The sequence below is a fragment of the Pinus tabuliformis genome, chromosome X, assembly GCF_031772625.1.
Source record: "Pinus tabuliformis cultivar Carrire ecotype Pingquan chromosome X, CPIR1, whole genome shotgun sequence".
In the NCBI taxonomy this organism is placed as follows: Eukaryota; Viridiplantae; Streptophyta; class Pinopsida; order Pinales; family Pinaceae; genus Pinus; species Pinus tabuliformis.
In genome coordinates, this window is record NC_142308.1 from 796118229 (window position 1) to 796143415 (window position 25187).

At 39.4% G+C, this 25187-nt stretch overlaps 1 protein-coding gene across 2 annotated transcripts in view; it reads right to left on the minus strand.

Moving 5' to 3' along the window:
* ACS (acetyl-CoA synthetase) overlaps positions 1-25187 on the minus strand; it is a 288618-nt gene that overhangs the window by 243995 nt on the left and 19436 nt on the right. For both annotated transcript variants that reach the window (XM_089446615.1, XM_089446614.1), the window contains exons 2-5: positions 15683-15826; positions 15300-15455; positions 11135-11257; positions 10844-11012 (exon numbers count right to left, since the gene is read on the minus strand). In XM_089446615.1, coding sequence (XP_089302741.1) covers positions 10844-11012; positions 11135-11257; positions 15300-15455; positions 15683-15826 — 592 coding nt within the window. The remainder of the gene's footprint in view (positions 1-10843; positions 11013-11134; positions 11258-15299; positions 15456-15682; positions 15827-25187) is intronic.

Consider the following 25187-nt stretch of genomic DNA (forward strand, 5'->3'; position numbering starts at 1 on the left):
ATTAGAGAATAGACAGTTTCCATGGAGGTGTTGGACAAGGGAGAATAGCACCAATTGTTGGAGAGTTAAAGGATTAGTTAGATCAAAGAGCTAAATTTCCAAGAGAGAGGTGGTGTCTAAAGATACCATTACAGCACCTACGAAAAACCAAACATAGCTCAACATACAAAAAAGAGTATGAAACCAGAAGATTTCCATACACGACACATAAACATATAAATGTTCAAAATGATATGATAGATCAACCCATAAGGCCATCTTATATAGCACCAAGATAGAACCAACTCCCTTAAAGCGTGAAAGGTGAGATCCACAAAGATTGGTTAGAGTATGTTACACCATATTTTGTATGGGGCATCAAAGGACCATTTTTCATAACACATGACAAGATGACACCTATGGACTTTATATGGACTAGTTTGTAGATCATGAGCATTATCATGTTGCACATGCTCTTTGTGAAAATTTCAACTATTGCATCAACTGGAAATTATTCTTCTAACTATAAATTAATTAACAGTTTATTTGCCCAGACAAACAACTAATAATTCACAACTGCAATTTTCCAATGTTCCACCAAGACTCTGGGACGGGGAGACGCGGGTGCGGGGAGATGCACAAGGGGGACGTGTGGGAGTACCCTCAAATTTTAGGGAAATTTAGGGGGGACGGGGGGACGTCGGGGTATATAATTTTTTTTATATATATATATATATATATATATATATATTTCAAATTCATATTCAATAATGAAAGCATAAATACAATGATACATACATAATTTAATTAAGTAATGAAATACATCGATCCATACTCATCATCCTTACTAATACATACATCATGCATCCGTAGACCACGAGATTCAATAATGAAATACTCTGATACATATTCATCATTCATTATTCACCATTCTAGAACCTACATTGATTTAAAAATTACATTCATCATTCTAGATTCTAAATTGATCTAAAATTAAAATTCATCGTTCATCATTCTAGAATATAATTAGTACTAAGCAAAATAGCTATAATATACAGTGAAATCTAAAGACTGGAATAGTAAATTGATATAACTAAACTCAAAAACAGTGGAGTGATGAGTCTAAAAGTCACTCTAAAGTACACAAATGGCTTGGTGCTCTTGATTAAATACTAATTCCATACCCTTGTACATGACAAAATGCAATGGAAACATTGCAATCCATCGAATCCTGAATTCCTGAAAAATTGTTAAGTCTGTTGGATTTTGAGTGAGATCTAAAATTCTACTTTCTGCATATGAATTTAACATTACCATGAATTGCATAGCATTAGTAGGGCAATATGATCAAATACTAGGTTTCTCCTATCATAAATCATTGTTTACAAGCAAATTTATGGGGGGACGCATAGCCCATTTTGAGGGGGGACGCATATGATCAAATACTAGGTTTCCCCTATCATAAATCATTGTTTACAAGCAAATTTATGGGGGGACGCCGTCTCCCCACGTCTCCCCAAAAGGGGGACGTGGGGAAACATTTCCCCAAACGTTCCCCTGTCCCGGGTGCGAGGGGTGCACACACCCAACCCTGGGGGACATGTCCCCGTGGAACACTGCAATTTTCACCAAAATAAATTATGCGGAAGATAAACTGGACACTGAGAAAATACTGGCACACACAAAAATCTGAAAAAATTATTTTTGGACAAAAGTCCTGGGAAAAAACCCAACTAGCCTTATGATTGATCAGACCTTAGCCACCCAAGGTGTATCGTGGTATTCATGGAGAACAACTTTGCACAATCAGCTTGTTATGCCCTTTCACCATCTTCAACTTACTCGATGGATATGTTATGTTAGTACCATTGGTGGAGGTTGCTTGAGATTTTGTATCATCTATCCTTCAACTTTATGGAGACATTTTTTTCATGTCAGAACATTGATAAAGAGATCACCTTGCTATGCCCCATTGCTCAAGATGTTCTAGTCACTACTTTCATTTGGTTATTGCATGTTGGGTTTATGTCTTGTTCTTGGTCATTTATATCCTCATGGTGGGTGTTTTCCTAGTGTGTCACCTTTCCATCGTTCACATTTCATCGCTTTTCCATCATTGTAGCTAGGCATCATTCATATTTCATCACATTTTCACTTTGTACATAGTAATTATCCACATTACACTCATTTCCCATCAAATCCCCATTCCTAGAGGGTGCACAAATCACTTCATCCATATTCATATAGTTCTCACTTCATAATTAACCTTTCATTTGCCATATTGCACCATTTCACCATTTCCATGGGTAAACAAATCAAAGTGGTATGGGATATTTTCATTGTTAATTAATTAAACAAAAACCTTATCTTGAGCACTATATTATTGGCCTAATGATATTTACAGGTTTTAAACCTTCAGTGATGCCTCATTCCCTAAGTTCCATTTTTTTAGGATCATTCACTAGGGAATGCAACTTGATATTCATGTAGTACCATTGTTATCAAGAGCACCTCCCTAGGGCTCGTTTCCCCCTCGAAAGCGTGCTTCGAGTGGGAACATCTAGGAAGTGTGCACACAAAATCCCAGAGCATGCTTCGAACCATTTTCTAATGCTCCTTGTCAGTTCATTGTTAATTAATTAAACAAAAATCTTATCTTGAGCAGCATATTATTGGCCTAATGATATTCACAGGTTTTAAACCTTCATTGATGCCTCATTCCCTAAGTTCCATTTTTTTAGGTTCATTCACTAGGGAATGCAACTTGATATTCGTATAGTGCCAATGCTATCAAGAGCACCTCCCTAGGGCTCGTTTCCCCCTCAAAAGCATGCTTCGAGTGGGAACATCTAGGGAGTGTGCACACAAAATCCTAGAGCTTGCTTCGAACCATTTTCTAATGCTCCTTGTCAGTTCAACAATTATGGCAATTAAATTAATTGACCATCATTTAAATTTTTCCTAAGTCTAACTTAGGAAAATTGGTTAATTAATAGTAATTAATTGAGAAAGGTGAGAATTCTCTAGAAACTCACACGGTTCGACATGGAGATGATCTTAGCCATCAAATAAGTTTTAATCTTGGTCGTTGGAGTCCCAACAGGAGATTATAAGAAGAGGTCGATGGGTAGATAGAGAAATACACAAGAGAAAGCCAGTAGTGCGAGTTCCTTAGGCAGTTCGAGCTAGCCAATAGCAGAGTCTGAGCCAGAGAGAGGACACGGGGCTAGAGAGGGGCAAAGAGTGATCCGAAGGAAGTTTTCCAGTTTTAAAGAGGCAAGGAGAGAAGGTCGAATTTATTTCTCCAGGAGATTGCACAAGGCCTACGCAGAGCCTCAAAGAGGGCATTCAATTTAGTTGGAGCAGTGGCAGTTTCAGGTGCTAGTGGCCAAATTATTTCCAGAGAACCAAGTCAGAGGCTCCAGACTAACAGCAATCAATTAATAGTTGATTCGAGGTAGTTCCGAACCAGTGCTATTCAAGTCTATATAGAGGTGATGTAGAGCCAGCACAAAGGCAACTGGAGAGCCAATTCGAGTGGTTGGATTGAGCTGCGATTACTCGTGGAGGAGGGTAAATTCCCTCAAGTGATTTTGCCAGTATTTCTCTCAGATTTGATAGCCCGCTGGGCATCCATATTTATTGCACTCAGAATTTCATTGTTGCATAATAATAAAACCCTCAGTTGTTGCACCGATTTTCTCACATTGGGTTTTTCCGAGAACAATTGTCAAAAAATAATTGTCAATTTTTATGTGTGTGCTAGCATTTCTCAGTTCCTATTTTTGCTTTCGCAATATTTATTTGGTGAAGAAATTGTAGTGTGAATAATTTGATATTTTGTCATATACAAAATAAACTGCATAATTAATTTTTCAGTTAGAAGAATTATTTCCAATTGCTACATTTCAAGGAATTTCCACATGCTATCGAAGCATATTTGACGGACAGGAGGCTCAGAGACGAAGAGGGAGAATTTTGTGGCTCATAGGGAGCAACAACATGAATTTCCTAGGGGTTGCATAGTGCCTAGCCAAGTAGTGCGAATAGCTAGACAAGGGTTTGATTTTCTAGTTGCACGTGGCAGGAAGGGTCGATTTGTCCAGAAAGTGATTCCAGCAAGCAGAGGTGAGCAGCTCAGTATTTTCGCAAAGCAAATTTCTTGTCTGGGCACAGAGAGTTTGCAGCAAATTGTAGAGAAGATTCAGTTTCATGTGGAAGAGGAAGCGAACACACAAAGGGAATTTCTCTCAGAGGGTTTCTAGCTTTAGAAATCCAAATTTCCAATTGTAGCAGTCAAATTTTCTCACTCCAGAAAGGAGTGAGAATAGCAAAGCTAGAAGTCGAGCAGGAGAAAGAGGGAGATTTCCATCCCAATTCAAGACTTTGCAAAGATGGCTTCATCAGGACTCCGAGATCGAGACAGATTAGAGGGTGCATCCAACTATGTATCTGGAAGGCCAGGTTGTCCTTCTTGCTAGACGAGTATGATCTAAAGATGTACACAGAACGAGTTGTAGTCGTGCTCAGATGCAGACCAGCTAGCTAATTACAATAAGGAGATGGCCAAGGCAAAGCGGTTGATTCTCAATGGAGTTCGATATCATATTTTCTCGCATGTGGCAGCCAAGAATATGGCCAAAGAAATGTGGGACGCTATTGCATCACTATATCGGAATCCTTCCAAGCAGCAGAAGATGTTCCTGAAGGACAAGCTGAGGAATGTTCGTATGCATAAGGGTGAAGGCATTGATCCCTTTCTCACTAGAATTCAAAATATCAGGGATGAGCTTGCAATTGTAGGTGAAGCGCCTCAAGCTACAGAGCTTGTGTGTTTGGCCCTAAACAGTGTCTCCGAGGAATGGAAAATATTCCTCCAAGGCATTTTGGCACGAGATCATTACAAGGGTGGGATCGGATGTGGTCAAATCTACAACAAGAGGAGATAACGTGATCTCTAGTTGAGCTCCATAAACAACAGTAGAAGCAAGGGATCGAAGGGTATGAAGGAGGAAGACAATGTGGCCCTTGCATCGAAAGGGAAAGCAAAAGGTCTCAGTCAGGGACAAGGCTCGTACGGAGAGAAAAAGAAGAAAAACGATCTAAGATCAAGTGCTTCAGGGGTGGCGAGTTTGGCCACTACAATACTCAGTGTCCTCAAAGGAAGAAGGGCAAGGCGCAGCATCCGCGTAGATAAACAAGGTATCCTCTCAGTTGGAGGAACAATTCGCTATGTATTTAGCTATAGCTCCAAGAGAGAGGTGGGGCAATATGGAGCTTTAGTCCCAGAGGTGCGCAGAGATTCAGGCAGGGTCCATCGAGGTGAGCATCGGATGGTGTTTCCTCATGGATCATTACCTTTACTATAAGGGCCCATGATATAGGCGTGAAGGAAGCACTTGCTGAGAGTTTGAACAAACACTTTGCTCCATTATTGTAAGCCATGCACGCGAAAAACTGCTTTATGAACAATGACAAATCCATCATAGAGCTTTTGAATGGTGGTCTAAAGTTTTTATACTTTAGCAAGTATCGCTTTCCTCATCTCTCCCATTACGAAAACTGAACTCTGCTCTTGAAGTTGTTGTACCTCTTGCCTGGAAGCCTGCAATTTCTTTGTCATTTGTTCATTCTCAACCAACAAGAACTTAATATTTGAGCTTGTTGCTCTTGCATAAGACAAGATGTTACCAGCAAGGGCAACAAGATGCTTTCTGATATCTGGCACTAGCACCCTTTCCTTACTGGATGCAGGTGATGCATGATCATTCAAGAAGTGCTTCCTTTGAAGAAAAGTGGCTGGCTCAAGGGGTTACACTTCAGTTCTGAGAACAAAAATTCCAATCAATGATAAAGGAGAATGTGGCCCTCGCTTTGACATTAAACCCTCTGAAATTGGTACCATGGACCCAAGACAAAATTGTCTCATAAATCCACTCGGCCTCTTAGAAATTTAAAGAACTGGAACTGTTGTCGCCTAACGTGTACACCTAAGGCGCAACGCTCAAAATAGGGGTTGTCACTCTAATCTCTATTCACTCCATTTAGACTTTCGCCTAGCTAAGTCAAAGGGGGTAGTACCTAAAAGGTTAAAACTAAAGGATGAAACTTGCTGGAAGTTGAGTCAAGGGGGAGTAGGAATAGAAGGGAAGAAGAACAAGAGGATAGTGGTCCCCATATGAGTGACCCAATGTATGATGAGGAGGAAGGGTTTGACGAGGAAGGGGAAGAACCTAAGAAAACATTGAAACACTAGTGGGGAAAGCTGCATTGACACCCTTGTGGAACTATGTGACCAAACTTGAAGGGGGAAAAGGTGGTGGAAGCTTCAATTTTTTGTGCCCTCATGGTTGTCATGGAGGAAAACCATATAGTGGTTCATATACCCGTGTGAGGAGGCATCTTTGTCGGGTGTTAGACAGTGATGACAAAAAGGATGTTGTGGGGATACAAATTTGCCCAAACGTTTCATAGACTACCGAGACTTAAATCAAGCTACAGTAAAGAATCAGTATCCAATGTCTCGAATTGATGACCTCTTTGACCAAATTAAAGGAAATGTTGTCTTCTCAAAAATCAATCTACGATCAGACTATCATCAGCTAAGGATTAAGGAAAGTGATATCTCTAAGACTACATTCCGAACACGTTTCGGGCATTATGAGTTCATTGTGGTACCATTTGGGTTGACCAATGTACCAGCAGTATTCATGAACCTTATGAATAGCGTTTTCCACAAATATCTCAATCAACCCCCCCTCCTTTGAGAGGCCAACCGATACTCTCAAGACCATTGCGGATGTGCCGAACAGCACATCAGTTCACTAACACCCATAGCGTCAGAGGATTTAGTACGAGACAGTTCTCGAATAGCCCACTCACCCCCTCCCAACGACGAGTTCCTCCCCAACCCCAACGAACCAGCCAAAGCTTCTTTCCTTTTGCCTCAGAGGTTAGGAGTATCCCTTGCTCCTACATCCCCCCCAAGATCATGCAGCGAGACTCCTTGTTGGATCCAGAGGACTCCTATAAAAAGCCAGCGACATTGTCGCCCCCTCATCGTCGGCCATCAAACTTGAGCATTCTTGACATCATCAACCTCCGGCCCTAGACTTAATCACTTAGCCGTCTACATGATCCAGTTATATACATGTTTATGAGGTTGTCCTATATTGTATCCTTTTTTACTTCATTTTATCCTAGATTTAGCTTTGGTGTTTTCTAGGAGTTGTGTTTGCACTCCCACATTGTATTCGTACTAGTTGTATCCTTCAATTCCATTAACCTATTTATGGTCATTCATTGGAAATTAATAAAATTATCTTATCTTATCTCAAATCTGGAATAAAATTACAGTTCTCTTCTACAAGTATTTGTGAAGCCCTACCCTAAGGTTTGTGAAGGAAATAAGGTGAAATCTAACCAAGCAAACTCTAGTTTTATTTCTGATTGGTTTTAACTGCATATTCATCTTATTTAGAAGCATTTTCAGCCTCCCAAAGTGTTGGGAACTGTTATAATTTAATTGAGAGGAAATATGGGCTTAACCCTAAGGGGATTATCCATCATGTTTAGCAATTGCTATTTCAAATTGTTGTACCTTCACATTTTATTGCATAAATCTGTTGTCGGACTATTATCTCACCAATATCTCATAGCCCTAACATTAGCACCCATGGATACTTGGTCCTAGTGTGTTTCCATACTCTTGAGTGGCTTGAAATGCACTCCAAACTTGTGTTTTCTGCAGACTTTTATCATTCACAGGTGTTGGGAGTGTAAGACCGCAGCAAGCTTGTCCTCATTTAGGTCATACAATCAAGAGGATTTCAGAGAGGGATCATCTTACCCTGTGTATGCACCTTTACCTCAACTTGTGACATCAAAGGTAGTATTTATTTGAGATATTTCACTCTTTCTCAAGTGTTGGTTTGTATTTTCTACATTATTCATTCATATATCAGATTTAGCACTTGTGTTTAATTAACTCCTAAACTTCATCATATCTAGGGTTTCTAGGCACTAGTCTACTAAATTATTTGTAAAGCAATCAAGGTATTGGGATATCCCCCATGGCATTATAGGAGCTGGCCTAAAGTGAGAGGAGATTGTGCTGAGGTGACAAAGGAAACTTCTGTGTGCTTACCACTTACCACCTTGATCGAACGTTGCCAACGCTGCTAATCTAGGTGGAGGTAACAAGCCTTAAAGAGTCAATACCCATAGTGGGTCTAGCCATGTGACCTACACATACCACTTGTTTAAATATTCATGCCTTGCCTATTTAAATTGAGATTCCCAAGGGCATTCAAAGAGTACTTGAAAAGGAGGACAGCAATCCCTTGAGATGCCAATTCACTAGAGAAGACATGACATCTAAGAACCAACAACCGTAAGCACATCTTGAGAATTTTTTCAAGGTGAGAACCTTTGAGGAGCAACAAGTGAGACAAGAATAATGACATCTATTGGTGGTCGACTCAGCAATCCTAAGGTGATCACTGATGAAGAAGCAAGACAAATCAAAATATAGTTTGGAGCTGAAATGGATGGCAAACTTTGCCTCATTAATAGCATGGGGGACTAAACTCTTGCTCCTAACGATGCAATGAAGCATGAGGGTCTAAACACTCTCCATCTTGGCCGAATCCAACTCAAGCAAACTATGCCCCCACACCTGTAATCCATATAAAAATATGGACAGAATGATAGAATCCATGAGGTCCAACATGGACGATATGTCCTAGAAATGGTTTTGAAAACATTGTCGCTCTAAGATTGCAAGGGACCTATATCCCTTGTTGTTCTGAGTTTGGAGTGCCTACCTCAACCCAAACCAAGGCCATGAAAATTGGACCCCCAATTATTTATAAGATGTGAACTCGACATCTTACCCCTCAAAGAAAAAGCGTAGCTTTGTAAGCATATTCATCGTGCGATTTAAGATCATAACCTTGGTTTAACCAACACTGACCACCAACTATTGAAGAATACAAACTCTAGATAAGACATCCAATTGTCTTTGCAATCCATTTGGAGTAGAGGCCAACAAAATCACATCATTTGAGAAAACATAGATGGAAATCAAGACTTGATGGAGGAGAAAACCACCCTCGAGGTTGTATATAATCCTGGAGGAAGGACTCCAACTTTTTAATATAAACCCCAAACAAAATAGGAGAAGACACATAACCCCAATGGTGCTCCAAATAAAGTTAGAAACCCCATGTGCAGTATGGCAACATCCAAGAATAGACTCATAAAGGCACATGATGGTACTAATAAGGTCTCTAAGCTGGCAAGACCACAAAGCCGCTAGAAAAGACCCTCTCTAGAAGCAAAACCAAAAGCTTTTCGAAAGTCTACAAAAGAGAAGACGACTTTTGAAGAGCAATGTCTCGCCTCCTCAATGATGCCCCTAAGGGTAAGAATGTGATCAATGGTCTAATGCCCAAAGTAGAATCATACTTGCCCTCCAGCCACAAGTGGTGACATTCTAGAATCTCTAATAACCATAAATTAAGGATGGTAGTGTAGATATGATAAGTATATTAATGTCCAACAGATGACCACAAAAGTAAGTCGATGGGACTGATGAGTTCAGTGATGTTGGTACAAGCAAGAGTACCAAAGTCTCCTATATAAAGAACAAACGCAATGAAGTAAAAACATAATGTCTATATTAGAGGCCAACAAAATCACATCATTTGGGAAAAGATAGATGGAAATCAAGACTTGATGAAGGAGACAACCACCCCTGGGGTTGTATATGATCCTGGAGGAGGGACTCCAACTCATTAATATAAATCCCACACAAAATAGGAGAGGACACCCCTGCTTAACCCCAATGGTGCTCCAGATAAAATCAGAAAGCCCATATGCAGTATGGCGACATCCAAGAATAGACTCGTAAGGCACATGATGGTACTAATAAGGTCCTTGAGATGGTAATGTCACAAAGTCGCTAGAAAAGACCCTCTCTAGAAACTGAATCAAAAGTTATTTGAAAGTCTACAACAGAGAAGAAGACTTTTGAAGAGCAATGTCTCGCCACCTCAACAATGCCCCTAAGGGTAAGAATGTGGTAAATGGTCTAATGCCCAAGGTCGAAACATATTTCCCTCCAGCCCACAAGTGGTGACACTCCAGAATATCTAACAATTATAGATTAAGGGTGGCAGTGTAGATAAGATAAGATAAATATATTAATGTCCAACAAATGATCACAAAAGTAAGTCAATGGGACTGCTGAGTACAGTGAAGTTGATATAAGCAGGAGTACCAAAAGGTCTCCTATATAAAGAACAAAAACAATAAAGTAGAAACATAATGTCTATATGCGAAAACATGAAAAACCCTTGACTCCAAGTGCCAGCTGCTGCAAAAAGGCGCCAAGGACTAGGACATGATCCACTAGATCTATCTCTGCTAACACTCGAGGCTAAATGAAGAAAACTCAAAATAGAATGGTGCCCTGTGGCAGAGCTGGGGGAAGATCTGGACCCTCTGTTGCACTTCTGCCGAGAGGAAGAAGTGTCTCTCTCTCTCTATATATATATATATCATTTCCCAATGAACTCTGAATGCCCTCTAGGAACACTTGTAATGAATCTCAAGTTCAACTCTAGTACATTTCTCACTATGATATTTTCCAATCAAACTGTCATCTGAGCTTAGGATATAACATCAACAAAAGTGATGTGCTGTATAATTGGTCCTCCATCATGTCCCCAAAGTTTATAAGTGTAGCTGTTCTCATCATTCATCAAATCATTTCACCACAAGGATAGACCCTCAATATTGGAGGGATCTACAAGCAAAAAAAGTATTGGCACAAATAAAATGGAGAGCTGAAGACACATACCTACAGAAACTCCATTTTTAGATGATTCCACCAGTGCAGCGTCTACTATTTCTTTCAGATTAATAACTTTAGCACCCCGGCGGACAGCATTACAAGTTAGCAGTGCTTTAGGTTTGCAGTCTATAATTCGTTGAGCAAGGGACTCTGCTGAAAATCCAGCAAATACAACCTGATAAACAATGATCAACACCAGCACCATTACACTACAGGTCAAGGCCAACAAAGTTTTTTTTCTAAAAATAACAAACAAATTAAATCACCATATTACTGATACTTGTGAAGAAGGAATACCGAATGAACAGCACCAATACGAGCACAAGCAAGCATTGCTATCGGCAGTTCTGCTAACATAGGCAAATAAATTGCCACTGCATCTCCTTTCTTGACGCCAATATCCTTCAAATAGTTTGAAAGCTATATACAAAGAAAATAAAGCATAATTCAGATACTAACACAAAGCCAAAGGGGAAAAAAATTGAAAGCTTTTGCAGGAAAATTGAAAAATGAGAAGTGTAAATCTCAATTGTGTTAATACTCAATTTCTAAAATCACATCTTGTTCACCCCTTACCCATGCTCTGTAGTCAATTATAACCTGCACTGCTGATCGAATAGCAATGATTATGCGGCAAGTAGTGGGAATGTTTGTATTGTGACTGTCATACCACTATAGATCCTAAGCACAATAGAGTGATAAGTTCCTTTGGTAGTGTAAAAACTGGGGTATATGAAGTAGATTGGCCAAATCAATTCTTATACACACCCCAGGATAACCTTTTTTGCAATGTCGCATTATTCAGTTCACACCATTCAGTGTTACACTGTTATGTGATTCATTCAGTGTGATCTTATTTTGTGATACTTTCCAGAAATGGGATTTTTGCCCAACAAAAATTGTTCATTCCTTCCATATAAGTAGCAGTTGTGGTGGAGAAAGCCCCACCAGCATATAGGAATGCAGTTGTAGTATTGCTTGGCTTTTGGGAGTACAGGACATATTTTAAAGATCTAAAAATCATCACTCTATTTATGTACACTATTGAGTTCAATACTCGTATATGTGCAGGGGAAGAGGAAGTCAACAAAAGGATTTGGAGCCAACAATCTCTGAAGGGTAAGGTGATAACCTCCTTGTCCCTATATCAGAGGTGCTAACACTGGCTTTGCCCTTGATCAATCTAAGTGTTACCTTCATTACTGTTTGTGATCACATTGAGACCAAGTTGGACTTCCCCTTAGTCCATCTTAACTGTTTCAGCATCCACAGTTCGTGGACACATTCTTTATTTGTTGTTATATGTTATTCTAACCATCAAATTTTGTTGTAAATTTATCCTTAATTTGCTCTTAAATTTATCCTTCATTCCATGTAAATTTTATACATTTTTAGTGGCTGAATTTGCTGCTGTTGTAAAATTTAATTTTGCTGCAACTTGCTGCCCTAAAACCCTAGTTTATAGCAGCCTTTAAGTTTTTCTTGGTTTGGTCTGTTCAGGTAACCTATTTGAGACTTCTTGGGCTAAACCCTAGCCCTTATATTGACCCATGAAAGGGCGCAACGAACAACACAAGGGAATGAATGAATGAGGGAAGTCTGTCCATCAAGATGCCCATAGACTGTAATAGGTGCATAACCTAAGCATACTAGCAATGGGCCCAGTGGGAGAGACATGTCAAGTTGTCAACTCCTACTTGGTTAACAGTAGTTAGCCCAGCACATTCAAGGAGTATATGAATGCAGAAAATCTGTCCATCATTCAAAGAGTACATGAATGAGGGAAGTCTGTCCATCAAAATGCCCATAGACTGTAATAGGTGCATAACCTAAGCATACTAGCAATGGGTCTATCAGGAGGGACATGTCAAGGTCATTAACTCTAAGGAATACTATGCCAAGTAGGAATACCAATATCTACTAATGGTCGAATAAGCAAAGCTCTAAACCCAATGGAAAAGTGAAACCCATCCAAAAATGGCCTCAACTCGAAAGAGATGTGCTGCCAACTCTTCCTAAATTATGTGTTGAGAGACCATCCTCTTGCATTGGATGATGCAGCAAAGCATGAGAACCTGGATGCTCTCTATCTTGACCCAGTTCTCCTCTAACAAACTAGTCCCCCAAAGCTGTACAAAATCATGAGCTTGATAATGTTGTCCAGAGGCTCCATCTTGGACAGAATGTCCTAAAAGTGGTGTTGAAAACATTGTCGCACAAGGAGGGCTAGGAAACCATAACCCATATTTATCCAAAACAACAGGGTCTATCCCAAACCAAACCAAGGCCTTAAAAACTGATCACTCAAGTAGGTGTAAGCAATGGTGATCTTGATCTACTCACCCTAGAAGTAGAAGTGGAAATCTGATAGAACATTCTTTGAGCCATTGAATACCATAACTTTGGTTTCCCAAGGTTGACTGCTAGCTATCGAAGGTCACAAGATCTGGATAAGGCATTTAATTGTCTCTGAAGACCCTCAAGGATGGATGCCAAGAGAACCACGTCATTATTAAAGAAGATGGAGATCAAGAATTGGTGGAGGCAACCATCCTCAAGTTGGATATGCTCATGCACAAAGGATTATAGCTCATAAATAGGAATCCCGAAGAGTGTGATGAGAGAGGACACCCTTGATTCCCCCCAATGGCACTCTTGAAAAAATTTGACAACCCACACATTGTGTGGAGGTAGCCAAGAACAGATGTGTAATAGAAATTAGCATAGCATTCGAGATATGAATGTCTCCAAGTCTCTAGAACAAGACCCCCCTTCAAACCAAGTCAAACGCCTTTCATTTTTCAACAAAGCAACAAAATATTTTTGAAGAGGTCTTGCCTTCTCTATGATGGCTTGGAGGGTGAAGATATGGTTGATGGTCTGATAATGGGATCAAACATTGCCTAATCCTTGGCTCAAAGATGTCCCTCATCTGGAATCTTTGATGGTATTCGACAGAGAGCAGTGGCATACATCTTAGAAAATGTGTGACCCACCATGATCATCCAATACTTAATTGGATCAAAGTTGGACCCTCATTTGTCAATCAGGTGTATCATATAGTGCGACCACCTTGGTGGGAACCCTAAGTAGAAACCATAGTTAAATAGATTAGCAATATAGTGGACCAATGAAGTAAAACCATGATTGAAAAAATCTACCTAAAACCCCTCTTCATCTGCATCTACACTAGTGTTCATCTCCCAAATCCCTTGTTGGATATGCGAGTCCCAAAAGGATGCTGACTAGGTAAAGGTAGGTGAAGAGAACCTAAGATTGCTTGGGAACATCATAAAGGGTGGTCATATGTATGAAGATGAATTTAGTATCAAGGACGAGAGGTACACTTCGAATATAAATGGTAAAGGGTGCACCAAAATGTTTTAGGAGAGTGGCATTGGGCAACATGCAGTTACCATCTCCTCTAAAATATGAAGAGGCATTTCCTATGGAAAGGAAATAACAACAGGAATTTCGAAACTAGTGGAAAGATGTAGGGTCCTATAAGAAGATGTGGCATTGTATGTGGTAAGCTTTGGGCATGCCATTGTACAATTGATTCACGGGGCCAAATTTGAGTTTTGGGGAGCAGGCATGGGATCTGGTAACATGGGATTAGTGACTAAGGGCTGCCTCCCAAAGAGCCAAACAGAGCAGGGTGTATTTGGAGGAACTCAACTCAAATGACAAGAAGGAATAAAAGAAGGAAAGTATGTTACTGTTCAGTAAACTTTAAAATCTGGATGGCCAATATGTTGCCTGCACTCCACATTTTCAAGAAACTATCAATTTGTGCATTTGCTTTATCTGGAAGGGGGATATGATCTGCTCATCCTATTTTCCCATTCATTCATTGCTGCTGGACTCTTGTGCCAATATGTCTTGAAAGTTGATACAGTTCTGTCAATGGTCACAGGATTGTTATCTGATAGCAAGCAACCACTAATCCTCTTTAAGGATAAAAAATTTATGTCATTTCAGTTGTTCTCTTCTCTGGACACTTCAGTTTATTGCTATTTGTATAAGTAGGTTTTTTACTTTATATAAACTTTAGTGTCAAGGAGAAAGGGGATTGCAGATCAGGAACATGAAATGGCCAGGAAAACAGTTCCCAGATCCCTTGGATCTGACAGTCTACCAGCAGAAAATACAAGTGGCACAGAATTTTCTCAAGGAAATGTCCAGCAACACAGTTCCCAGATCCCTTGGATCTGACAGTCCCCCAGCAGATGCCAGAAACTACAAGTGGCTCGGAAATTTTCTCAAAGGAAAACACCGAGCAGCACATGCAAATCATCTGATAGTCCACAAGCATATGCCAGAAACTACAAGTAGCACAGAATTTTTCTCAAAGGAAAACACTGAGCAGCATATGCAAATCATCTAATCAGACTGATCTACAGTGTACATATTAAATGCAACATGCATCTTATACAAAAAGGGATGTGCTGAAAACCTATACCTGGCAAACCTTCATGAGCAGTTCGTTATACGTTAAGCATCCATCACAACCAGGATCATTCCCTTCCCAATAAACAGCAATCTTATTACCTTTTCCAGCCTCAACATGTCTGTCTATAGCATTGTAGCATATATTTGTAATTCCACCCTTGAACCACTGATGAGCAATTTATCAAGGATTAGATTCCATCTCATGATATTTTCAACCAAGAATGTTGCAATTCAAGATGAATCAATTGGTCAAAACCAAAAGCAGTTAATATATTTTGCCAAGCCTAAGAACCACTATTATAAAATTGCCCATAACTTGTTAGTACTTTTCCTTCTCTAAAAGACTAGTTTGAATATTAGGCAAAGAAATTTCAATTGAATATTTGCATATACCTCAATGTTTATTTGTCCCTTGTGCACATCAAAATTTTCAGAGTAAACTTTTACACCCCATTTCGCTTTCCAATAAAACTGAGATGCAATATCAGCCCAAAAACCAGCTGGATCCTGGATAGATCTTTTGTACATATCAAGATACTGAAAAGATTGCCAACAAATTAAACAAAAGGCATCAGCTTATTTGATTTATTAAATATTTGCATTAGTATTCAAAATTTTATAAACAAAATGAGATTTTTTATTTAAATCAACATGAGACCCTGAACAACACACACACAATATATATATATATATATATATATATATATAGAGAGAGAGAGAGAGAGAGAGAGAGAGAGAGAATTAAAATTAAAATCCACAGGAGACGCTGTACAATCTATTAGAACACACACACAGACATGTGTATGAACTAAACATTCTTGCAACTTTACTGCGACCTACCTCAAGGTTTCTAGATTCTCGACTCCTACTCCAAAGTTCTAAAACATTTTCCTGTGACTACCTAGTAGTTTAGAAGGCAAACTCTGAATATTGTATAAATCTCTCAACTCCCCTTGCTTAAATGAATGTTTCAATCTTACTTGCTCATACATAGGGAAGTAGAGAATCATGTGTTTTTCATTCTTCTACTTCACATTGATTACATAGCATGATAGCACACACAAGCATGATCCATGGTGTATGTTCTTCCATCTTCCTATTTTGACTGCTAGGTAATGTAAGTTTATCCTAAGCTGACCAATTAAATGCACTCTTCTACGGAGAAATCTTCTCTGGGAAGAATTGCTGCTCTGTGTAGGTGATCATTGGATTAATCTCATGTCAATACAATTGCATAATTTCAAATAGGTTCCTTCCAAAGATTCTCTGCATTCTTGAAATTTTGAAAGTAGGCTTCTAAAACCAAAATACTGTAAACTGCATAGCACCAGATAACTTAATCGTTTTGAATATTCAAATAAACCTTGACAGCTAAGTCACCTGACACGGGGATTCGGGACACGTAGGATTCGGGATTCGTGGTGTCGGATTCGGGACACGCTGACCCCCGGAACAGGACACGTTAGGACACGTTATATATTATTTTATTAAAATATATATATATATATAATATATTTTAAAAAAAAAAAATATATATATATATATATATATATATATATTAAAAATTAGATATTAGCATATTTCTTACACAAATTTTAATTAATGATACAAATTTATTGATTTCAAAGTTCAAACATAGATCTTGATTCTTCATTTATAGCTATTAGCATGCATAGTACATACAAAATTCAAATAAATGTCAGTGGTACTAGTCACATAAACATAAATGATAAACACACTGACAACTGTAGTTTTCTCATTAAGTCATCAAATCAAAATCTGTTACATAGGTAGGGAAGGGAAAAGCATTAGTGCCAGGTTCAGTTCTGGCACTGAAAGCCACTGATTACACATTTCAATAGGGAAGGGACATTCTGTCGTATGGTAAACATATATCTTCCTCTTCAAGATTGAACTTGAAACCCATGGAAAGCATTTCCAAACAGATGTCTTTATCTTCAAGATTGGACTTGAAACGCATGGAATGCATTTCCAATTAGAATAGGTCCATCGGACACTGTATTAAACAGAGTCTGACGGTATCAATAAGACACAGGAATCTTAAATACAACAAATTTAGCGAAAACTAAATATATGATCCATTCAGATCATTGACGTGGCTTCCGTAATAAGTAATTGGATAGTTGTTCTCTTAGGGTTTGAGCATTTGCATCTGCAAATGGGCAGAATTGTTGCTTGTAACCCGAATCATGATGATGTGATAAGGGAACATCGGTGTGCAACTCGTCACCTTGACCAATGATGATGTTATGCAATATACAGCACACAAGGATTATTCGAGGCAATTTATGTTTGTCTGGTCGCCACATCACCCCATCGATAATTCTCCATGTTCCTTTGAACCGTGCTAACGCCCGCTCTACAACCAATCTTGTGCCATGGTGCTTCTTATTGAACTCAATCTTGGAAGCAGAAAGATCAACTGAGAGAGACACGCCCCCTTTTAACCTAGCAGCAGTTCCGAGCCCTCGAAACGAATCCGCAAACCAGGACTCGTCATAAAATTCGAGACACGATTTGAAAATTCGAGACACGATTTGGAAATTCGCGGCACGTTACTGGACACGACGTGTCACAAGAGGACACGATGTGCCCTGAAATCTTGACACGAATCCGCAGAGAATCGTGTCGGATTCGACCGATTCGCGATTCGTCAAGGGTTTTGGACGAATCCGGTTTCATAGCTTGACAGACTGAAATCCATTTTGTAGAGTCACAACTTACTTCTAATTGAGTGGCTCAGAAGTAAATATTAGAAAGGATATTAAAAGCCTAGCTACCTATTCCTGCCTTTCTTCATCAAAAAGCTGAATTTGAAGGGCCTTATAAACATCTTTGAGTTCCTCCTCTTCGATCTCGATGGAGATACTATAGCATCATATGCATGGGTATTAGCCTTTAGGGATTGGATCAAGCCACTGACAACCAGGCGGAGGGTTGTGCCTTACTATGAGGCATATTCATACCCATGGAAGAGAGGATCAGATATATGAAGATAACTGGTGACTCTATGGTTGTTATCAAAACTATGATAAGCAAAGCAGCCCGGATGGACAATAAGCTAGCAACAATTATCACAAGAAGAAAAAGGGAGGCAAGATCCTTCTTTGGAAACTCCTCCTACCACGTGAAAATGTGCCCAAATTTTGTTATGGATCAATGGGCTAACAAAGCCTTGGAACTAGAGCTAGGAGTCCTTATGAAAAATGGGGCATTCGTTTTGTCCCTTAAAGTATCCCCACGGATCGGCACTTGTTTTCATCAACTTTTTAATTTCCATGAGCAAACAATTACAGCATCATTCTCCTAGCTTCAAAATGGGAGCTTGAAGGACACATTTCAATACTACTTGCATGCGAACATTTATTTCTGCTTCAAGTAGTGAAGAGCCTAGAGCAATAATGCATAGCTACTGTGGGAGTATGTAGAGAACTAGGATTTGAATTGGGCATCTTTGTCGCCTGAATCCTATGAGGATCATTTTCTTAGTATATGCTTCATTTCTTTTCTTGGACTATTTGTTAGAATCGTTTGTGTTTGTTTGTATAGTCGAATTACTCATGGAGATTTTATCCTAGAGGAAGATTTGGACCCTAGCGCAAATTGTGTTAATCTATTTAGCAAGCTTTTCTTGATGCTCAATCTACACTTCGCATCTTCTTTGGTTTCAATTCTGAATTCAAAACCTCGTCCTGTGGCATCTGAGAGCCCTGTCATTGCTAGTCCAGTATTGGGGAATTACTCTCAATTGGCTAATCATCATAAGTTTGGAAATTAGGGGATTTTGAGCAGGCGACTAGTCACATCTAGCATTTCTAGTGTTCATCATCACTGTTCTTCGTTCCCTAGAAGTTTGTTGAGGTTTAATTTACGTTTTCCTTCAAACTGGAATCTTTCTACTTGTTCTATCATCTATAGTTTTAAAAGATTAGAATTATTCAATGAAGGCATCTTTGTCGCCTGAATCTAGGACTCAAGCGAGACTCTCTCCTCCTCAATTGGGCCATAAGAACTTCTTCCATCTTGTCATCCCTCAATCATTATGGGTTGCCGAGGTGCTCAACATGGACAACAGAGATATCTTGAAGTTTGGGTGAATCATGCAAAGACATGAGGAAGGCATTCATTTCAACAAGAGGACCTTGCTTTCAATTTCATGAAAGATAAAGGAAATTGAGCATCATTATATATCCCAAAATGCCAACATTATGAATATGTTGGTTTACTAAAAGCAAAGGATAATCATCCTTGATGCCAATTGTAACATGATGAGGAACCTGAAAGCGACAAAACCACAAATTGACAGAAGAGAGCTCTGCTAGGGTTTTTCAATAATAAGGTATTCTGAACGGCCTGAATCTATCGTTGCACAAAAGTAATTTCCTTCACGTTGTTGCCATATTGGTCTGGCACTTAACCTATCTAGTGTGGCATGAGAGAAACCATGGCAAGCACCTTGGGGGGGAGGTTCAAACCCCTCCTTTAAGAATGTGGTCACAGGGGATAGAAGTTCTAGTTCAAGTCGTATAATATAAGCACCCCATCGATCAGCTATAGGCCCAAGTCATGCGGACAAAAACAAAGACGATCCTCCACTGAGGGTCAATTGGAAAAACTGTATTCAAAGGACATACCTCCCTAAGGCATTCAAGGATCCAAAATACGAAGTAAAATTGGACAAAATTGAGAGCTACATCCAACATATGAAGGATCATGCCTTAATATGCAAGTTCATTGGCATTTAGCCAACAGAGAGAGCATTGGTTGGATGGATCCAACAAAAATGGTAGTTGAAGGGACACATTGATCTCAAGCTGGGAGCAAAGGGTTTCTTTACAGTGATTTTTGCAAATCTGGAAGACAAAAATAGGGTATTCGAGAATGGCCCATGTTTTTTAATAATGTGGGGTTATTCATGAAATTATGGCAAGAAAGGTACAACCCAGAAAAGAAAAAATTCTTGGTGGCCCCAATTTGGGTTTACCTATTTCCTTTGCCATAAGAATTTTGGGAGGAGATCTTAGAAGACCTTGGAAACGCAATCGAAAATTTTGAGAAAATATGTTAAGTGACCAAGCAAGGACACCACACCTCATATGTGAGGATATGTGTGTATATGAATATCTCTCAGCCACTATAGGAATCGATAGAAATCTCCTACCATGATGAAGTTTGGAAAAAGCCTTTGGATTATGAGCATGTATCGTTTAGATGTTGCAAGTAACATGAATACAACCATCTCTTTAGGGATTGTCCCCTGAAGCTCATAGAGGCAACGAAAGAAAATCAACAAAAATTGGATCACAAGGGTTTTCAGAAAGTCCAGCCTCGTCAAAAAAACCCTCAAGCACATAATGTGGCAACACTAGAGGAGCCCCTTTAATCCAAAAACCATTATGAGGTATTGATTAGAGGAGCAGGAAACATCAAATCATGTACATCCTCAAGAAACAGGTCAAGAGAAGGGCAATGGAAAACTAGAGACGGAAGCTCATAAGAGAAACGTGCCAAAGGAATCCACAAAAAATGCACCAATAAAGGAAATTGATATGCCAGACGTACAAGGAACAGGGAATGTTGATGGGCTAAAGGACATGGATATGGAAGAAATCGCACTCTCAAACCTCATTGAAGAATGAACAAGTAAGGACCCAGGAAAGATAATACATCAGCAAAAAAAGTTGTTTAGACAGAAATACATGTGTGGCTAAAAGATAAAAGGAATGCGACTTCAAAGGGAGCAAGCTCATCACAACAAATCTTGGCATCTAAACAGAAAGCTTCAAAGATACTCCCAAGCGTGTGAAGGAAGAGAAAAAGAGAGGAAGGAAAAGCAAAAAAGAGTTAATAAGATGGATGTGCTTGTCAATTCTGGACAAGTGGCTCTCTTAATGGAGGTGTTTTCCTCTACCCAACATCCTTATGAAGATAATTTTGTGGAATATAAAAGGCCTTAACTGTCGAGGCAAACAAGGGCTTCTCAAAGAGAGAATCCATAGGAAACTCCCTACAAAAGTAATGTTATAGTAAACTAATGTGGCAGTTATAAAGTCAACTCAATAGCCTCTCATTGTTGGAGAGAATGTCAAACCATAGCACTAGATGTTGCAGGGCAATCAAGGGTAATGGTTATCTTATGGAATCCAAACGAAGCGGAATTTACGAATTGGATGGCTACCCCAAGGATAATCTTTGCTAGATTCCACTACCTAGGATCAAATGAAACAGGATGCATAATAGTCTATGGGCCAAATATGGTGATCGAAAAGGCAAGATTTCTTAGAAACTTGGGTAGCATCAGAAAGCTTCACCAAGATAAACTATGAACTCTAGGCGAATCCTTCAACATGGTGACATCATTAGAGGAAAGAAAGGGAGGTATTCATCGCTTGGATACAAACTCCCAATAATTCAAACAACTGAAGCAACAAATGAAGTTGTTCAACATGGAAACAATTAATGGAGTATATACCTGGAAGAATCGTTGCGACGATAAGAACCAAATAGCCTTATGCTTGGATAGATTTTAAGTCTCATAATCTCTCTTAGAAGTGGATATCTTCCCGGAAGCATCTATTCTTCCTTGTACATGTTCATATCACTAGCCAATCTGTTTAGAAATAGATAACAAAGTTGCCCCTACAAATAGGCCTTTCAAATTTGAGAGTTTTTGGCTTGAAGGCCCGTCCTTCCTTGAGAAGGCAAAAGCGTAGTGGGAAGAGATTCAAGTCTAGGGTCCCTCCAAAATGGCCAAGTTTCAACAAAAGCTCGAGATTCTTAAGTAAAATATCAAAAAATGGAACAAAGAGGATTTTGGAAATAATTTCCAAGCAAAACAAGACCTAGAGATACAGATGCAAGAGGTTCAACAACAAATAATTATGGAGTGAAGAACTAGGGATCTGGTTGCAAAAGGAGAACTGCTCACAAGAATAGATGGCAAAAGCCAACATGAGGAAATATTATGGAGACAAAAGTCAACAATCCACTGGCTTCAATAAGGGGAGAAGAACACAAAGGTTTTTCATAAATCGATGATCAAACACCGACATCATAACAAGATCTTTTCGCTCAAAGATGAAGCAAGGAAAAAACTCACAGATCACAAAGAGATGGAGCAAGAATTGGTTAGATATTATGGATCACTTTTAGTTGAACCAAATCAAAGTTGATGGAGACTAATTCAAAAGATCACGAAAAGCATACCAGCATTGGTTCAACAAGATCATAATGATGCCTTAATGCAAAAGGCCTCCTATGCCGAAGTTGAAAAGGTAGTAATGTCCAAGCCAAAAAACAAATCATCAAGTCCAAACGGGTTCATCACTGATTTTTCCAGGCTTGGTCGTACTTCCTTGGAGAAGAAATCCATGTCCTGGTGGAGGAATCTCGTAGTACCTACTCTTTATTTCTAGCCTTGAATGCCACACTATTAACACTAGCGCCCAAGTCTGATAAGGCCCGGGATACTAGTAGCTTCAAACCAATAGCCTTATGCAATGTTATACATAAGATTATTTCGAAAGTCATTGCAAATCGTCTAAAGTTGTTCCTGCCAAATCTAATTTCAATGGAGCAAACCAGTTATGTGGAGGGCAGATAGATCTTGAACAGAACAGTGGTAGCCCATGAGGTCTTCCATTGATTGAAAAAGTATAAAAAGGTAAGAATGCTAAATAAGCTTGACTTGTCTAAGGGCTTCGACAGACTTAGTTAGTCTTATCTCTTTCACAGCCTTTGGCTTTTCAAGTAGTTGGATTAACTGGGTACGAGCTTTGGTTGCAACCCCTTTCTTCTTGATGATGCTCAATGGATCTCCTTCCTCAATATTCAAGTCTTCGCATGGAATTTGGCAAGACAACCCTATTTCACCATTCTTATTTATTCTTGCTACAAAAGGGTTGGGATGCACCATAAACGCATTAGTAGCACAAGGAAAGATAGAAGGACTAAGACTCTATGGTGATGATCTTCCCATCTCCCATCAGCAATTTGTTAATGATACGATGCTAATGGGGGTTCCTATAGTAAGAGAAGCTAGAGCTCTAAAATAGATCCTAAAGGACTTCATGGAGGCCTTAGGTACATCCATTAACGCAGGTAAATCTCAAATTTATTTCTTTAATACTGACTTAGCAGTGCAGGGGCACCTAGCCGAATTATTGGGTTTTCAGCGTAGTTCTCTCCTTGCTAAATATTTGGAGGCACCTTTGGTAAATAATTCCCTTATAACTATTCACTAGAAGGAATTAGTCCAGAAAATATCCAAAAAACTATATTGTTGGACCTTCAAGTCTCTAAATTTTGTTGGCAGATCAATCTTGTTAGAATCAATTTTGTAAGCTCTTACAGTGTATCTTCTCTCTGCGTTGGTGCCCAAAGGAATCCTCAGATCCATCAAGATTATCTACAGATCCTTTCTCTAGGGAAGCGCTATGTGGAAAAGAAAATGGGCCCTTATAGCCTAGGATAAACTATGTCTTCCCAAAATGGCGGGAGGTCTTGGTCTTCGTCATCCAGAAATTCTACATAATGTTTTGGGGGAAAATTTATGGTGGAACTGGATCCAAGGTGCCCACAAGTTATGGAGGCAACTTTGGAGCAAGAAATACAGCCCCTCTCAATCATGGCAACAACAATTGGGAGCTCAAAACCCTGTTCAAGGAGCTTCAATTTGGAAATTAACCAACACTAATAAATTCATCATACAGCAACAATGTATCTCCAAAGTCTGAGAGGGAAAGGATGCCTTGTTTTGAATGGACTCATGGCAACAGTATCCAAAGCTTGGCAGCAAAGCAAAATTTTTTGATATAGAACAGCTTATGAAATCTAGATTTCTCTTGACAATAGCACATTATTGGCACCAGATAGCAGAGCACACCTCGTGGAGAGGATGGACAAATAAGGAAAGTTGGGCTCAAACACTTGATCAAGCTAATTTGAACACATTAATGGAAGAACTTCACAAATGAAAGATTGTGGAAATTCTATCACTACAGCAACTGATTTACTTTTCCTACTTATTTCACCATAAGTTATTCATGAAATTACTTCAACAAACATTAAAATAAATATTGCTGCAGATATCACACCGTAATACAGAAACAAACATATGCACAAGAATCAACACATTGACACAGTTATTTTGGACTAATGTCCCCGGAAAAACCCAATGTGGGAAAATCGATGCTGCAAGGGAGGATTTTATTATTCAGCAATTTTCTAGTACAACAGGGTGCCAAACTGGCTTACCCACAGATAGACAAATTCTCCAGCACTTCTACTGAACCCGGCGTAGGCCCTACTGACCTCTGCATCAGCCTGAAACCCTCTGCATCAGCCTACTGAGGCTCTACATAGCCTCTCTGGCCTTCTGCGTCACTCTTGCAGCCTCTGCGTGGATGATGTAGGCCTTGTTGGCTCTGCGCAGTCTCTGTTGCCTCTGCATGGCTTCCTCTGGCCCCTGCGTCTGCCTCTTCTGCCTCTGCACTAATCTCCCGTCTCTTTGTGTCGTACTTGCTGCCTCCTAACTGCCCTCCAGACCACTGGTTCAATTTCTCAGCTAACCCCGCTCCAGAAATTGAACTGGCTGGTCTCCCTCAGTGTGTTTTCCAAGTGACCCTTAAGCCTCCTCTTATACTTTTCTCGTTGACAAATCAACGGCCGAGATTAAGTCCCTAATCAACGACTAAGATTAGATCTAGCTTGATCCATGTCTTTTGGACCATTCTAACATAGCTTCAAATTAATACACATTAATATTTTATTTTCCCTGAGTTTAGACTTAGGGACTCCATTAAAAATATTAATTATTTTAATATCTCTTGAATTGTTTAGAATCTAACCAAACCCTTTCTGGGTATTGGAGATCTCA